The sequence below is a fragment of the Colossoma macropomum genome, unplaced genomic scaffold (genome assembly GCF_904425465.1).
Source record: "Colossoma macropomum unplaced genomic scaffold, Colossoma_macropomum, whole genome shotgun sequence".
NCBI lineage: Eukaryota > Metazoa > Chordata > Actinopteri > Characiformes > Serrasalmidae > Colossoma > Colossoma macropomum.
The window spans coordinates 23,486,906-23,505,490 of NW_023494810.1; the positions used below are offsets into that span (position 1 = coordinate 23,486,906).

General features: G+C 39.4%; 1 protein-coding gene across 1 annotated transcript in view; it reads right to left on the reverse strand.

Moving 5' to 3' along the window:
* Positions 1 to 1,045: 1,045 nt before the first annotated feature.
* The window catches only part of kif21b (kinesin family member 21B), an 87,450-nt gene continuing 69,910 nt past the window's right edge, over positions 1,046 to 18,585 (reverse strand). The window contains exons 28-34 of the mRNA XM_036559230.1: positions 16,669 to 16,805; positions 15,448 to 15,628; positions 14,784 to 14,948; positions 12,988 to 13,105; positions 12,534 to 12,704; positions 8,702 to 8,901; positions 1,046 to 6,070 (exon numbers count right to left, since the gene is read on the reverse strand). Coding sequence (XP_036415123.1) covers positions 6,022 to 6,070; positions 8,702 to 8,901; positions 12,534 to 12,704; positions 12,988 to 13,105; positions 14,784 to 14,948; positions 15,448 to 15,628; positions 16,669 to 16,805 — 1,021 coding nt within the window. The 3' untranslated portion in view covers positions 1,046 to 6,021. The remainder of the gene's footprint in view (positions 6,071 to 8,701; positions 8,902 to 12,533; positions 12,705 to 12,987; positions 13,106 to 14,783; positions 14,949 to 15,447; positions 15,629 to 16,668; positions 16,806 to 18,585) is intronic.

Below are 18,585 nucleotides of genomic sequence, written 5' to 3' on the forward strand. Positions count from 1 at the left end.
CCTTTATTTTTAAGCCTGTATGTGTGTTGGAAGGGCTGCATTTGTGTTGAGCACCAAAAGACAAGGCCGTAGCAGACTGATTAGCACGGCCAGGACTAGCCAGCATTTGGGGTTGCAGATGTCAATCAAAAAGTACTGTTCCTTCATTCGCCTTTAAGTCAACCAATGGGCTTTCAGTAGCACTTTACTGGATTATATTCCAAGGCTGATGTTATCTGTGCGAAATGGAGGCCATTAAACCCACCCTTTGTATTGGACACACACACTATGAGGTCATATCCCTCCGTTTCACAGTCTTTGAGTGCTAGCAAAACAAAGTAACACTTCTCACAAGCTTCCTTCCCACTCACACTATTATCAGCATTCAAACCGAAAATGCTACAAAAGATAATGTTATTCGAAAAGAAACGCTTTGATTCCTTTCATTTCTAAAATGAAATGAATAAAGACTGACGTCTAGTCTTTTTCAGCTCACTAATGAGGGGCACTTACTGAAAGGGATTCGCTTTAAAGCAGGAAGGGGCATTTACTTTAGAGTAAATGGCTGTTGTTTGCTTGGTCTGACAATAGCACTAAATAGAAGAGAAATACTGGAGGATCAGTGAAAATGGGGAAAAAAAATATATCAAAGCCTTTGGCAACAACTTTAACAATGTGCACTTCCTTCATTCTATTGCCAGGCAGCACAACTTGGTGTTGAATACAAAAACAAATGTATGAAGAAAAGGGTTTAGAAGAGAGTTGTTTCAGTCCCTTAAGCACCTCAGACAGTCGTTGGTGAGGGACTTTTATCATTTTTAAAAAGAATTCTACACTATTCTTTATCCAGTGATTGGTTCCAGAGGTGATCCAAACTACCCCTTTGATGGCTAATATGATTAACATGACTATAAATGAGAATAATTTGGTCCAAAACAGCTTACAGTACTGTGCCAAAGTCAGTACTGTGCCACTGTTCATTTCATTTTCAGTCAAAAAGGCCATTAAGTGCAAGTTATTCAGTTTTCAGCATCAGAAAATTACACAGAACCCTTAATAACTAATACATATATGTTATATTTAGTGTGTCCACCTTTTGCCACCTTTATAACAGCTTCCATTCTTCTTCCACACCTCCAAAGTTCAGTCTTGGAAGTTGGTTGCAATTTCTACTTCTCACAATTCAAGTAATGCAAAACATATTTCAGTTCAATGAAGTTGGGGTCTGGGCTCTGGAGCGGTCAGTCCATCGTTCTGAGAACACCAGCAGCTTCTTTTCTTTCTTCTTTGTCTTCAAAATTTCTTCCTTTTGTTTATTTCCTTTTCCTATGAAAAGCTTCTTGACAGCTACATCCTTTTAAGACTCACAACGTTGAGCTGTCATCTCACAGTGCAATGATGGACAGAAATATCAGCGGATTTTTAAGATCTGAAGCAAGAAAGGAGCTAGATTTTCTCCTCTCTTTCAAAGATCAAAGCTTTACTGTAGTACTGTTTATCTGAAGGTGACAGTTTTGGTGGTCTATCAGGTTTGGCACATTTGTGATTTTTTTTTTAATTCTAGTTCTGAAAGCTTTGACATCTCCTTTCCTTATCCAAGTTTATATCTAATCATCTCAAAAATACTTGAATTCAAGAATAACTTGTACTTAATAACTGTTTTGACTTGAAATTGAATAAACGAAGGTCTCTGATTTTGCACAGTACTGTATATAAAGTTTAAACTTTAGATATATATAGCTTTGAAGAGTGTGCTTTGGCAGGGGGAAGAACTCACACTGCCTAGTGCCTACTTAGAATAATAGCCTCCAGACAGCAATACAAGACTATACATAGACGGCTATTCTTATACCTCTTATGTTCTTAATTACTTCTCAAGGTTTCAAAAGGATCTCATTGTCATTACTGAGTATGAGATGATGCAGCAGTTAGTTAACAGTTAGTTAGATCAGAGTGAACACCATCAACACTATGCACTTACCACAGAGACTTTTTAGGCCTCATATCACACTATATATTATGTTTTCATATCAACCATTTTGGAGTAGCTTGGAAAGACTGATAGCAGCTTCACATAATAGCTTCTCTGGTGGAAAAAGAACAAAACAACATAATCGTGGAATGGAAACAGGATAGTGATGGTAAACTTAGATTATAAAATAAACTTATAGATTGTAAAACTTGTAAAACTAAAATTATAGATTTCTTAATGGTTCTTGTCTTGGATGTACATTTCTAGCAAAAACCTTTCATTTTACATCATGTGGAGATTCTTCAAAGGTTCCTCACACTCACATCTCATTTACAGAAATGTTTCTTTAAAGAACCGTCCACTGAAAGGCTCTTCTGGGAAGAAAAAGTGATCTTCTGTGGAATCACTCCCCAGAAGCATTTCTACCATCTTTATTCTTAAGAATGTAGCATTATGACAAACTCTGAGTCATGCTTAACTACTGAAAAAAGCAATGCATCAAATTTACATGATTTCAATGGGCACATTTGTACATGAATAAAAAAACGCTACATCAACACAACTATTGCCCAAAGTAAGTAAAAGGCAAAATTGTGTAATATATTTTATTCATGTGGAAATCATGTAAATCAATTTAATGCATCACTTTTTCAGTGTATTATCATATTGAGTACGTGGGGGGAGGGGAGCAAAAATCTGTGCAGTTTTAGTGGGACACCAGCTTCCATCCTTAAACACCACTTGAGGTGCAGTCATCCACGCTGCTGGGCTTTTAGCAGAGCAAATCCATCCCTCAGCACTGGAAATCAGAGCTCGGGTCTGACAGCGGGAGCACCCACAGACAGCTGCTACTACAGATATAGAGCCGCCAGGGGCCGCCCAGGAAAAAAAAGATGGGCAGATTAGGGTGATAAATATGTTTCATTAAAAAAGACAGTAAATCTGGGGGCTGAGAGGAGAGCACAGCCCTGGAAGAGAATGATTGATGGTCTAAAAATACACGCGTGTATTAGTGTTGTGCCAAGATGAACCCCGCCATCGCCCACATACCCCCATCAGGCATGCTGCTCCTCCAGCACCGGGGAGGCGGCTTCCTGTTTCATTTAATAAGGAGTGAAACTCCTGTTTTTTCAGGAGGGTAAAGAAAAAACATCCCTGTATCTGACCTACTTCTCATCACTCTGTTTCTGCATATTATTGGGTGTTTTACCAGGGGAGAAGAAACAGTGCAGTAATTGGGATGGATCCTACAAGATAATTCCACATGAAGTCACAAATATCAATCGCTGTGTAGATGGGGCACTGCCCAAAAGGCATCCCAAAGCATTTGATGTTCTGCCATTGCTTGGTTTCTGTTGTGGAAAAAAAAATCTTCATAACGCCTTGCAGAGTGGAAAATCAATATTCATAAAAATAGATTCTTTAGATTTTGGTAGCATTCCCCGAGGAGGCAGGCTATGTTTTCATTAGCCCAGTGTGTGCTTCTTTATCTTGTTTTGAGAATTGATCAGTTCATGGCTGGGAAAATACCTAACACAAAGAAAACGGATGCAAATACCTTTGGGGGTTTCACACTATCCTGTTATATGGCAACACAAGAACTAACAGTCGCTTAATCAGCTGAACACAGAATGTTCTTTTAACAGTACATGTGCAGCAAACATGTTTTGACTGATAACTGACCATCATTAGTCGGCGACTGACCATTAACAGTCAAGTCTAAAATCAATGGTGCAACCTATCAAAATATCAATTAGAAAATGGATAGTTCCGTGTCTGAAATCTGATTGGCTGAGCGTCAAACGCATTATATATAAGTGGGGCCAGGCATCAGCATTTATCTGAAGTAACTGTATTAAACATACTCTGTATAAGATTTTGCTCTTGTTTAAACCGAAGGGCTGACAACTAAACGCTCATGATTACATGATTAAAAACTAAAGGCAAAATGAAAAATCCATATTCTAAAATTCAAAAGTTACATTTACCACTCATCACTACCTCAAGTTAAAGGAACATGAATGCCCTGACCAGGGCCAGCTTTATCACAATGTACCTCACTAGCTCTATTTAGTTGTCACTGTCCACTATGTCCTTCTTTATAATTTTGCTGACCCATGTGTGATTTGCTCACACTGCCAGCCATCACACTTTCTCTTGGAGGACAGCTTGCAGATGTTTGCCTTCGATATGGTACATCATTTGAGTTGTGCTATCGTCCTCTTGAAAAGTGTTCTCAAACACCATTATTTTTAGCTGCACTTCAATTTTAGTACACCTAACTAGTGGGCACAACTGCCTATTGCACCCTCATGCGCATAATTAAAAATGTTCCTCAGCTTAAATGATAAACCCACTTATTCACATAAGAACTGTTGTGTTTTGGAAATTATATGAAATAAAACAATGCATTTTTTAAAATAAAAGCATTGTTTGTGGATTAACAGTTAATAATTTACATCCCTAGTTAGCATGTTACAGTACATAGCATAGGCCGTGTGATATTTTGAATACTGTGCGCAAATATAAGATTAATTAATAATGGTCAGCCTCGGAAATCACCTTAGGTTAATGTTAGATTACATCTAACATCTTGTTGCAGTCTTTTATCTTTAGAGATAATTCAAGCATAGTCATTAGTTGGTGCACCATGTTGTGGTTTTTGTTTGTTAATCAATCAACAACCCAGCAAAGCAGAAACATCAAGATGAGCTTATCTGTCTCTTGTGGAATCCAATTCCAGCATCACTGCACCAGTGCTGCACCAAATGGAGCACCCCCAGTCTTAGCTGTATCAGAAGAAAGCTATCAAGCACACTGATTCTCAGTGGGCACTAGGTCCAACCCCCCTTTAAACCCCTTTGACTGGTGAGTCTCATTCTGCCTGCTTAAGCACCGCAGCCTTCATTAGAGCAAAGTGCCAGTTTTACTACACACTGCGGGCCCCTGCTGGCCCGGGCTTATTGGAGTCGTCCTCTCAAACTGCCTGCTCAGCAGCGTGTGGATATGGGGCTCGCGGAGCTCAGGGAGTGCTCTATTCACAGATGAGTAATAACGAGACAGGGAAACGGATGTGAGCTAGGGCCCCAAAACGCAAACGGCGAGGGTTTTACACCCCAAAAACTAATTTAAACCTGAGGTAGAGAACATAAAAACGTCACAGCACAGGAGAAACCACAGAGAGAGTATGTTCTGTGAAAGGAGAGGAAGTGGATCCACAGTTGTGAAGCTGTACAAAGTTTTGTTAAGGGTAAGAAGACACCAAACTGTAATGAAGTCCAGAGTAGATTTTCAAAGAATGTCCAAAATACACTTTCTGGAGAGAAGATGATGGTGGGTGAGTGTGCCAATACTATTGCACAATACAGGTTTCAGAATTGGGTTCCGAACAGTCGCATTTGTACCCAGTCATACCCAGTAGTTATACTCCAATGATCCTCCAACAGATGGTAAAAAAGAAGAATCAACATTTCTCTTCCTTAGAGAAAGTGTTTTGGATGCTTATTAACTATGAGACAGTCTCGAAATTCAGTCAACAAAAGACCAAAAACATATGGCTCTCCAGGGGGTAAAAATGAAAGTGTTTTCCCCCCACCACTTGGCTCAGAAGTGGCTTCCCAAGGCCTTTATCGTGGATTGTTTTTCATTCATGAAATAATAAATAAACAAAAAAACAAACAAAAGGAGTATCAGCAGCTACATCTAAAGATGTGACAAGGATTTTGTCTTTTCCTTCAAAAAATGAAGAGCACAGAAGGACACTTTCTGTAAATGTATGCGGTATGAAACGACTCAACATACGCTCATCATTTGGTGTGAAGTCGAAAATACCAATACGGCGCCTTAAAAAAATCATGGACGGAAAAAAACTGGCACCTTAGATTCACTATTGCCTTCAACTTCTCACGAACGTTCTTCCATTGGATCACCTCCTTGTGGGCTCGCGTCTGCCGCAACTGAATGCGACCTCTGACCTCAGAGGCCAAGGAGGCTCCAGACTGGTAGTGACCAATGCGTCAGCAGCCCAAGATAAGGGAACGTAGAGGACCATCTTTACAGCCCACCAATTGTCACCTCTTCTTTGCCATCCTCAGATTCCAGATCTTCACCATTCTGTCACTGTGGGGTGAGAGACAGAGAGATAAAGTGAGAGAAGAGTGTAGAAAACAAGAACAAAAACAAGAAGGAAGCCAAAAATATATATATAAACAAAAAAATAAATAAATAGAGCGACTGAATCTTCAAACGCACTGACAGTAACTCCCACGCAGCCGATATGCGGCAGACATCAAAACCCCGGAGCTAACACAAAGAGAATGCCACAACATGGGCCCCCACCCCGACTCTCAAACCAAACACACACCAACACCTTTAATCCCGAATAAACAGCCAGCCCCCGCTGTGTGAACTACTCTCCCTCCACATGCTCTCATATAACTTACATTTACTGTGTCTCTGATACAGAGATGTTTTATATAGCCTCAAAGGCACATACAATAAGATGTGCCACTATACTACTACAAGTAGAATTTAATAGTACAGATATTGTACCAGTGAGTCAGACGAGCGAAGCGCTTGGATTCATGCAGCACAATATAGCTCTCAGAGCTAGACCTCGAACAGAATACAATTAAGAGGATTTATGCCACCAGGGTTAGATGCAATTAAAACTGCAATAGGTTTTTGTACTCAGAAAGAGAAATTCTCTAACACTCATCAAGATGGTAAAAACTGAGTTTAGAGTTGAAATCAAGCCTAATTGGCTGAGTTCCTGTCTGGTCCAAAGGAGAAAAGAAATGACAAAATTCTTATAGGGAGCAAGAGAACAAGTCAGAAAGAAAAAAAAAGATACACCATGAAAATAATTAGGTACAAAGCTGAAAAGAATAAGAAGAGGAAGAGGAGGAGTGAGGAAAGGATAAATGAGCAATAAGAGAGTAAGAGACTGAGAGAAAGTCTTGAGCCCTATTGGTGCTAGATTAATTTTACCTGGGGAGGTACTGTATTTTAAGAGATTACTAATGAGATCTGTGTCCAGTACAAAAACGCAATGTCCAACAGCAATAATTCCTCTATTTCCCAGAGCTCTTTCAGTAACAATAGTCCTCTCTAAAAGGACCTCATAGTAATGTAATAACAAAGCCTGATAACGGACTGGACTGCATGTGTTGTTATTGTTATTTCTGATGAGTGTAGTACTGACGTGAATGGCCGGGCTATGGTGTTTCAGTCCTGGCTATCTGTGGTAATTTGGGGAAATTACACAGAAACTTTAACCTGCACAAATTGTCAGGTTAAAATCCCTTAAAAATTTAGCTACTTTATAGAACTTCCCCTGATAAAAGTAATCCAGCTCGGGGTTTTAGAGTTACAGCTTTAGATGCAGAATGGGGCAGACACTGAGAACGAGAAAAGGCAGTACCAGAGGGCAGCAGAGGCAGGAGGTGTTAGTGGAGGCTCTCAGGGGAGGCTGGTGGCTCGGCCCTTGATGGCCAGCACCCGGCGGGGCAGACAGGGTGTTAACCCTGGGACATAACTCCACAACTTCACCCTACAGTCACTACTCACACCACAACATAGACACAGAACAGGGAGAGGGAGAGACAAGAGAGAGGAAGAGATAAAATAAGAACAAAAAAAGGACAGAAAGAAAGAAAGAAAGAAATAAACAAAACAAATAAACAAAAACAAGCAAACAAAGGAAAGAAAAATACAAGCATGTCCAATAGATAGAGGAAGAAGGGGAAAGGGAAAAAGAAAGACATAGAGAAAAGGAGAGAGAGGGAGAGAGAGAGAGAGTGAAACATAAACAAGCAAACAAAGGAAAGAAGAAAACAAGCATGTCCAAGAAATAAGAGATAAGAGTGAAACGGACATGAGGGAAAGAGGGAACAGAAGAAAGAAGGAAAGAAAGAAAGAAAGAAAGAAAGAAACAAGCAAACAAAAGCAAGCAAATAAAAGAAAAGCATTTCAGAGAGAGAACAAAAAAGAATGTTTTATGTTCATGAAGGAGGGAAAGAAGAAAGAAAGAGAGAGATAGGGTTCAAGAGACAGAGAAAGAGGGGTAGGAAAAAGAAAGAAAGAAAGAAAGAAAGAAAGAAAGCAAACAGAAGAAAAGCATTTCAAAGAGAGAACAAAAAAGAATGTTCATGAGATGGAGAAAAGGAGGGAAAGAAGAGAGAAAGTGACGGAGCAGTTTCAAGAGACAGAGAAAGGGAGGAGTGAGAAAGAGAAAGAAAGAAAAGGAACAGAAGGAAAACAGTGTTGAAGACACAGGACAGCAGCGTTAGTGCAGGTTAGTGAAGATGGTGCAGACACACTGAGAAACCCACGCCTGCTTACGCAACGATCAGTGAGAAGAAGACTTCACTTCCTCTTATTCAAACTCAGCACTGCAGACAATGACCCAAAAATTATGCAGCAGTAGCCCTGTAAAATTAATAGGCTGGTCTTAAGTAGTCTACTGTCTGGAGCAAAAGATTAAGAAAAACACCAGTGATTACAGACCGAGAACAGCTGTCTAAAGTAGGCTTTGTGAAGAATAAAGTGCCACACGAGAACTTATTCAGAGCTGAACATCCTTTTTTCAACGTTTCGTTACTAAATAGCCCTGTCCACCACAAACGTCCTGCAAAATTACAGTTTTTCCATCCCTCAACAGTACAATTTAAACCTCTCCCCCAACTAGAACTTGCCCTTTCCTCACCAAATTGCTGTTTTCAGGTATAAACTGGAAAATGTGATATGTACCTGGAGGCAGTGAAGATTTGTTTGGAGTTGGTGCAGATGGCATTGATGGGGCTGTCGTGACCTTTGATCTCTCCAATAGGGGTAAAGTTGTCCACATTCCACACCTTAAGCATGCCCCCACGGCAGGCGCTTAGCAGCATGGGCCGCCCAGGTACGTATGCCAGCGCGCACACCCAGTCCTTATGCGCATTTGGGATTTGCTGATGGAGACAAAGAAAATTTGGTTTTAAGAATGACATTTGTCCAGTTCAATGCATAAAACTGCTGTTTACTAATAAGCATTTAAATTGATTATTAGTAATATTTGCATTGTTATATCGGTCAGTGAACACAGGCTTGTAATTTATATGAAAGCTCAAGAATCTCTGAGTTTGATCACACAAGTTTAACTGCTAACCTCAAAAGTCTAAAATATGCTTAACTTAGCCTGTACAATGCTTTGGTATAGAACATTACGTTATGTGGAGGCTAATGTACAAAAGTGGTTCTTTTAAGAACTATCAATTGTAAGGTTCTTTAGAGAAACAAAAGTGCTTCTTCTACAGAATTGCATCAATACATCAAAATAAAAGGCCTATATCTCTTATTTAAACTCTGGCTAGGCTACTGCATGCTATCAATTGCTGAATATAACAAAAGCAATACCAGCAGCACAAATGCAAAAAAGACTAATGCAAGCTTGTTTTATACCACAGCATAAAAATGGAAATTGTGGCAAAATGGAACATTTTTCAAAGCTTAAAACTGCACTTTGTATGCACTTGCCCGCTACTGCTGCTTATGCACGTGGCAGTGGTATAGCATGGAAACACCATGGTTCTTATTTCTGGATTGAAATGCACTAAGCACATAGCACTGCTCTCATGATAACAAAAAAGGAAACAATGAAAATGTACACATTTATGGCTGTGACGTGCCCACCACCACAGTGATCGTTATAGCCCTAACAGTGCAACCTTAGGAACAATACTGAACGTTAACAGACGCCTCACTCTCATCTTTGCTTTCAGGACATTCAATAATCCAATCAGCTATAAAAGGAGAGAAACATAGACCAGCACAGTCACAGATCCTCCAGAGGTGTGCAGGATGTTAACCAAGCATCCTCATAAAAGCCCAAAGCCCGAATCACTTTAGCTCAGAAAATTTACCTAGACACATAAGCAAAGCGTGAGAGGCAGGTAGCACAAGCACGCCGCATGAACAACGTTAACAGTGCCAAAGAGGTTCAACAGACCATAAGGGAGAAAACATGCCACTAGCCATCATTCAGTCAAAAAGATGGAAAAATGAGTTTAACCCTATCTCATCTAATGCATCATCAGTGGTACGTTCAAAGATTTCAACTCTGTCTTCATTACCTCATTAAAATTTGTCCCTTCCAGAGTAATTACGAGTGTGCATTGGTATAGTTATATGATCATCATGAAGAATGTGTGCTTTCTGTGCACTAATATGTTTTCTATCACTATATAAAAGAAGCACCATGTAGTCTTTCTTGTTGGATGTACTGAGCAAGTGTGCGCATATATTCAGACTGCAATTTAGATCATAGAAATGTTTATTTTTGGTTTGTATCATCAGGTTAACCCTAAAAGGGTGACTAAAGTATGAAGTAAACTTCTATTCATATGACAAGAAAGCAAACAAAAATCTACATATTTTATATACAGTTGTATGCAAAATGTTGAGCAGCACAAGTCAAATGACGTTTCATTCAAGTGAAAATAAGTTAACACGTCCTCTACAGGGAACAAACTTAAATATGCCATTTTTTCAGCAGATTTTAGTGTACAATTTCTATTAATTTGCTGAATTTAACATGCTGGAAAAACTAAAATAAATTTTATAAAATATAAAACATGCCATAACTTTTATAAACCTCACTTTATGTTTAATATTTTTCTAAAATGTTAAATCCAAAAAATAAACAGTATTTGTGCATTAAAATGTTCTCTGTAAAGGATGTGTGAACTTATTTTCACTTAGAAAATCAACATGTGATTTGACCAAGAGCACCAAATTTTTTGCATACAACTGTAAATGCTGTCAATATGTCAACAGCACTGAGAAATCATGTTTATTGAAGGAGAACAGTAGATTAAAAGGAAGAAAGAGCTGCTTTTATCTCTGAAATGAAAGGGTTAATTATAATACATCTTATTTAAAGACACATTGACAGTTTTCTTATTTAAAGACACACAGACAGTTTCATACTATGTAAGCATGTTTATATTACTGTGTTGAATATAAATAGCTGGTTCAATGAAGGTCTCTGTGAATAGCCACTTCCCAAACTCAAGTTCTAGTTATCTAGATCACACAGCAAAACTAGCAGCTAGTCTCATTTTCAACTCATCAGATACTGACATTTGGGCTGTCGACCATGTCATTGTATATCTGTCCACTCTTCTTCACTGCCTTAATGCATAATGGACTCCCACATGCTGTATGGCTTCCTGAAGCGTGAACGCAAATAATACAAAGCAATTAAATTTAAATGACGAAGTTTGAGATTTTCATGTACTGACCATACTGTGAACCTATTAACTAAAACACGCAAAACCGACTGACAGTCGCTGTTTTTTTTGTTAACCTCAGTCAAAATCTGCTGAAAACGCATAAAATATTTGCTTGTCGAAGCTTAAAAAATAAATGCAAATGAAGTGATAAACCTCCTACCACTGACATACATTCCCCTATTGTTCTCATCTCTCCAGCATAAGCAGCTAATGTTGCTCCAAAGCTCTTCTGAATTAGACAACTCAGATTTCCCTTGACAGGTGGGTGGCTGATTTTCGACACCGCAGTCTTCATTCCACCATGTAATAATCGGCAATTATTTCTGCTCTTTTCAGGCTCCAGAAAAGCAAGGTACATCTAGCTGCCTAATACTGTAAGTGGATGATTGGCTTGAAGCTTAAGGAACCATTCAAAGCCCAGTCATTAGTAAGAAATCTCCCAGCTGTCAAACCACCTCCACCAGTGTCACTACAGGTGATAAATGAAGCAATTCCACCTCTACTTCAATTGACAGCAACGTAACAATGGACGGAATATTACCTATACAGCATAATTGGTTTCTAAGAAGCCAAAAAAAGTGTACTAATACTTTATCGGACACTGAATTCAATTTAGTCCCTGTCAATCAAGAAGCTGTGAAGTATAGACAGTTTTCATGAGCCAGCTGCCTTACTTCTGCTAAAGAGTCCAAACTAAATAGTGAAGAGTTTTGTTTTGCATGCACAGACAATCACTCAAACCTCTGTCAGTGTTGTTTTTAACTGGGCATTCTGTCATGCCCATTAAAAAAGTATAAAGACTTTATATAAATTAAACTTTATACTTATTGCTACAAGTGCTCACTTACAATCAAATTACTGCAAGGTGTTGTAAAGTTAGCACAAGTAATATAGCAGCACTGTCGGAACTAAACCTTTTATCTCCAAAGTGATAAATTTTCAGGAAAAGGGAAAAACCTAAAAAAAATGAACTACGTTAATACGTAAACAGGATTTTGGACCATTTCTATTGGTCTATTCATCAGGAAAGTTTCACAAGGACAGCTGGTGCTCAAAGGACATAAAAATGTATAAACATAGAAAAAAAACAAGGTTCTGATCTAATAGCAATAATGTCGTACCACAATATACACATACATTGGCATGAGAAACAGTCATCACTTAGTATTCTTGTAAATCCAAATTAGCAATATTGCAGAAAAGAGCACAACAAAACAACTTAGCTTTTTTCAGATAATTAAAATGTTCAGAGATGAAAATTTCTAAAAAAAACTAATGTTTACTCAGCCATGGCACTAACACAACCGTACCTGAATCAGTTCCTGCTGCTCCAGATCCCACTTCTTAATGCCATTGTCACGGGAGCCACTAAAGAGAACATCACCGTGGACGGCCAGGCACTCAATGCCGTCATAGTGAGGAGGCTCAAAGTTGTGGGCGGGGCCAATGTTCCCCTGAGCACCCTCTGCCACGTCAAACACCTGTACAAACGTCCCAACAGCACAGTCAGCTTACACACACTGCAGTGTCCCAGCAATAAAACAGCTGATCAGTCACAGCAGGCCTACTGAGCCAGACTGCTTCTTACAACAAACACATTGTATTGTTTTCAAGCACAGCGACGGCCAGACGTGTGAAAATGGAAACCAGTATTGACTTTCTATGCATTGTTTCCCGCGTGGGCTGTGGGATATGTGAAAAAACAGACAAGACAAGACGGATAACAAATATTCTGAACAAATAAGGAGCAGAGAAAAGAAGTACCTTCACATAATGGTCTTTAGAGCCGGTGATGACCTGGTCTTTGCCACCACCAGAATAGCCTACTGTTAGACACATGACTGAGCCAATGTGGCCTGTCAGCTTCCCAGTGGCCAGCATCCTGCACAAAAAGCAGAGATTTATTAGCCTCAGCTTAAAAATGCACACTCAATAACTATCTTCCCACCTTCAGGCTTCAGCAACTGTCCATAGCCGTCTATTGCGAGTGTGTTTTCTGGGGTTTTCTGTTCTGTTCTGACCCAAATACAGCAAAAGTATTGTCTGTAGTAATCAACTATTTGATACGGATGTGGCAGACAGAGATTAGAGGGAACAATACTGCAGTATTGCTTTAAAGGGACTTTTCTGCATAATTAAACTGTTAAGCTATAAACTGTGTTCTTCAAAAAAGACAATAACACAAAGTGTATTTTGTAGCTTGTCATTTGCTGCTTTGCTAGCACAGCTTAGCGAGCATGTACTACTTTACTATTATGGTTTGATGTGAAGCGTGCCATTCTAGAGAAAGTTAGAACTGTTCACAGCAGTGGTGATAGGAACCAGACATCCAAATGCTTCTTAATGCTACCTCACAGAAAGCTATTATATGAAATGCTTATGAATACACTGCCTGATGCCTGAGATATTGTTTGACAATAGTTTTTGGGCTAAAACATATGTTTTTTAAATCCAGAGAAGCAAAAGAGTCACCAAAGGATTTTTTTTTTTTAAAAGATTTCCCACTATTTCACCATTATCAACATTACATATGAGCTCAGACAGGACTTGCGGGTTCAGTGGTGGTTTTGGATATTAATATAAAATGACTATATTTGTGTTGTAGACATCAGAACACTGGCTCCACCACTATAAAAACATCAGAGTCAGTAAGTTTCTGAATGACTTTGTTTACATCTCAATGACTTTTTGATAAATTTTGGCGGAGTCCTGCAGGAATTTAATCATCTGTCAAATAAAGAACAATGTTTATCATTTCAATTGCGAGACTGTTTCACTTTTGTGTTTCTTCTGTTGGTGGGACTATGCTGGCCTTGCCATATTCCTACCACACACAAACCATCTGTTGAGTTGAGTCTGAGCAGCTACCACTGAGCAAGCAAGCTAACTTGAATTTTGATCATCTTGTAAACTATATTTCCAACTTATTTCATTTTATTAATAACTCCTTTCTCTTGTCACTCCCAGTTGAACGTGACTACAGACTAAAAGCCAGAAAAAAAGCTACAAAAGATGCTGGGTGTCAGTGCAGACTGGAGTGTCTGCTGTCGTATAGGCCTAGTTGTTTACATTGCTAATCAACATGCGCTGTGAAAGCAACCACGCAGTCCTGATCAGGCAGAACTGTTAAACATTTCTATATACGGTCTCATATTTTTCTAATCTAACTTTGCCTAACAATCAAGTCATATATCTGCAGTATCATTGAGATGTTATTAATATTCGCAATCAAGTTGATAGTACTTCTAACTGAATCTTACAGCTACTGATACACTTACTTTATATACACTAAGTGGTAGTTAGATGCACATTGTATGCATAATGCCTCAGTATATTGCTATTTAAAAGATTCACTGCCCTCTTTCATGTTGTTGTTATGGAAAACATAGCATAACATGTCATCTAAGAGTACTCATTTCAAAATGCTAACATAGCTAATAATACACAAAATATTAATAGTTCTTACTATACAAATAAGCCCATGCTAGCTGATCCCTCCATCACTGGAAATGTAAGCATTTTAAGATTAAGGGAAGCAAATAGAGCAGGGACTCCTGTACCTGTTCAAGTCCCAGGTCCTCACTGTGTTGCCTGCTGCAGCATAGAGCACAGAGCCAGCGGGGTTCAGGGCGATCTGGTTGATCTGGTACTCACCCTGGGCCGTAGTGATAGTGCGGGTGGTGGTGCCCGCGCAGGCGTCTCCTGACACCACTTGACCCGAGGAACTGCAGTCAAAAGTCAAGCAACCAGATGTTAAGAAGGAAAATGGTGATCAGCGCATGAAGCTCAGATTTGCTAAGTGGGAGTATAAATAATAGTTCTTTAGGAAATTATTTAAAGCATCAAATGCTCAAATTTAGATTATTCTAATATGATCCAAAAGAAATATTTTACACAGTAGCGGGATTTAGACAATATACCAAAAATATACCAAGCTTTTTTATTTTATTTTATATTTGAAAATAGCCAGAGAATCATTGTGCAATGACACATTCTTGCAGCCCTATTAAAAAAAAGTCTGGTTTTAAGTACAGATTCAATTTAAGTACAGATTTAAAATGGAAATAAGCTTGTTTTTAGGGTTATACTTAACAATTTTAGACATTTTGCCTCTTCACTCTTGGTTATCATTCACCCATTATAACTTCCTTTGATTATCATTCACTTGTGAGCATTTCATGTTGATAAGGGCTGGATTGAAGTGAGCTGTGAAGAGACACTCACGTGAAGGTGCGCACACACTTGGCTGAGTCACGGATGTCCCACACTTTGATGTAAGAAGTGGAGACGGTGAAGACTAGGCCGGAGCTGCTGCAGTATTTGACAGACACCACGTTGTTGGGGTGTCCCCTCAGCGTGACTATCTCCTGCCCTGTCACCAGGTTCCACATCTTACAGGTGCGATCTGAGCACACAAAAGAGATAAGAACAAAATTATAAATAAATAAATGATAGATAAATACATACAAAACAACAGAACACAAATAAATCCAATTATTTAGTCAACAGCCACTCCCCCAAAATCAATTAATTTACATTAAATAATTCAATTACATAAAAAAAACTTCACTAAAAGTATAATAAAATTTGAAATGTAATTTAATTTGAAGAGCCACATATTTTGGGAAAAGGGCTAGCTTCTTTCTTTAGGACTCCTACTTTCTCTCTCCATTCACATTGTCCTTTTATAGGTCTGGAACATCAGTAACACCTTTTAAGCTCACCTGGGTAATCATGCTAAGATTAACAGACCAAGTAGGCCCGTAGTTAACAAGCACTAATGTAGCCCTCTACCCCACATGGTTTATAACCCAGCTACTTGTATTCACCATCAGACCTTATTAAGGGAATGGGCTGCCGTAATGCTGCTGGATCCCATTAATAGCACTAGGACACTGAGAGTGGGGGACAGAATACAAGTCACCCCTGGCTACCCTGAGGCAGGTACTTCCAGTTCCTAGAACATTTATTGTACAGCAGGTGACAGCCTGACAGGGCCTGGAATATCCAATGACTGTTACGGAAATATACAATAATGACTTTGATATACAATAATGGCTGTGATCCAGCTATATAACATACAATAATGGTTTTGATGTAATTGGTTAATTTTTTGCTCTGGGTAAAAAGTGGCTGGAAAATAGTCAAAAAGTCAGGATGTTCAGTTGGTCTTTTTTCACCTTAGGTAGCCTGTGCACAATAAGAGCCTGTTCAGTGGCTCAGTAAGCAATCATAAGTGTGACCCCAGAACACACTGAGAATGCAAACCAAATTGACTCATATATTATGTAGCTGTGTGTGTGATGTGTGTTCATGCACTCATATTCAGGTCAAGCTGAAGTACTCAGGTATAATACAAGTGGGTAATAAGTAATGGGTGAATAGCGAGAAATGACTCATTAGTTGTAAGAGTGGGTGCATGCAAGTGTGTGCGTGTGTGTGTACCTTTGGATCCAGTGAAAAGCAGCTCATCAGTGGCGTCCAGGCACAGCACAGGCTTAGAGTGTCCCTCGGCCATAGCCACACACTGCAGAGGAGCTGTCCTGCCCCCCTTCAGTCCGGCTATGGGACTGATCACCCCCCTGCATGAGACACACACGTGTATTCAAAACTGCACTGACAGTATGTTTGTGTGGTGAGGATGACATTCTTTTTTAATTAGATCATATCATCATTCATATTTAAAACGCTGAACTTAATTCAAATTATACCTTCGAATTATTTCAATGTTTTTCTTTTTTTTCAAAAAATGCCGAAACACAACGAGTTTTAGTCCATAGGCAGAGCCGTATTTTAGCCACACCCTTGCAATTTAGAGCAGGAACTAAGACCCGGCGCATGGTGAGCAGATAGATCCTATTGTTTTGAAGGAAATGAACTGAAACACATATTTTCTGCAATTAAGTATCCATTTGTGTATGTTTATGAAAAATATTATGATTTTATTTGTGTACAACTGTTCAAAGCTGTGTTTGCTAATCATGTACTGGCTAGTATTTTTGAGTTCTGCTCAAAATAAGGTAAAATCATCAGCCAAACAGCCAACCAATTCGGTAGAACGATCTTGCAACGATCTCAAACTTTAAAATTTTTGTGAAATAACTCTTGGATGATGTTTGCTTGCATCTGAGCCTCAATCAAGGGAGGCTTCTTCTGCACTGATAAATATTCGCACATAATTAAACAGCAAAGTTGCCAATCACTGTCTCAACACAAAAATAATATTATTAGTCGAGATTGTTGACAAGTATAGTGCTTGCCAAAATGCTGCCCCTCAAGGCACTGCTTTTTTAAGGTCTGTTTCACACATAGTACCTCTGTGTGGCGTGATCGATGTGGAATGTCTTGCTTTTCATTCTGCCGCTCTGAACAGGTCAGAGCGTTCACACAGACTGTGCAAGCAGAGTGGCAGTGCATCCCAGGAGTGGCATGGCATTTAGAAAATAGCTGCTGAGCCTATTTTTTGCCATGCAGCAAAATACATTAAAATAAACTAAGACAACCAACGAAAGGGGAACAGAAACAACCCAAATTCTACAATTCATGACAACTGTTGCACAAAAACACTAGCTAAACATTTCATGCTGCACACACATTTCCTAGTAGCTCTACTGGGCTTGAAATAATTGCCCAGTCAGAGCCTCCGAGGGTAAACGCTATCATGCTCTTTAACAGATTATATTTCTTTTTTGAGGAAAGACAGTAAAAGAATGTCTACAGAACGTTTTTCATGCACCACTCCACAGCACAAACTCTGTATGTGTGAATGTGCAACATGTGCAAGCGCTAGCATTCACGCTGCCACATCGCTCACGTCATGCAGAAGTAGTCAGTGCGAAACAGGCTTAAGTACGTGCTTGAGTGTGTCTGTGTTGTTCCTGTCGACATTACAATGATCACCATCAGCCACACACCGCTGACCATCATTGTCTTTCTCCATCAGCTTTTCCATAGCCCCACTGCCTCCACGCCTCCTCTTCTGCCTCCTCCATGCTCCATTTTCCTCCTCTGCGCAGTTAATTATCAGTACTGTGCTCCTTATTCAGCTTCTTCAAACCGTAGTAGCGAATTGTGTCTCCACACCAGGCCCACTTTCTGTAATCTGCAGTGTCTGGGCTGCACATCACCCTGGATACCTCCATCAAGTTGTGCGACAGATAAAAGTCGACCAAAACAATGGAAGTGGCTTCATATCTGGGGCAGGTCCTTATTAAGGCCTGCTGTGCTGTTTCTCTAAACAGCATGAGGGAGATCCGTGGAAGAGGATGTGTAGGTAGCGCAGATGGGAATTCTACCTCAAAAAATCAAAAGTTAGAACAATATACTAAAGTAAACTCCTGCAGGCAGAAATGACAACTTTTA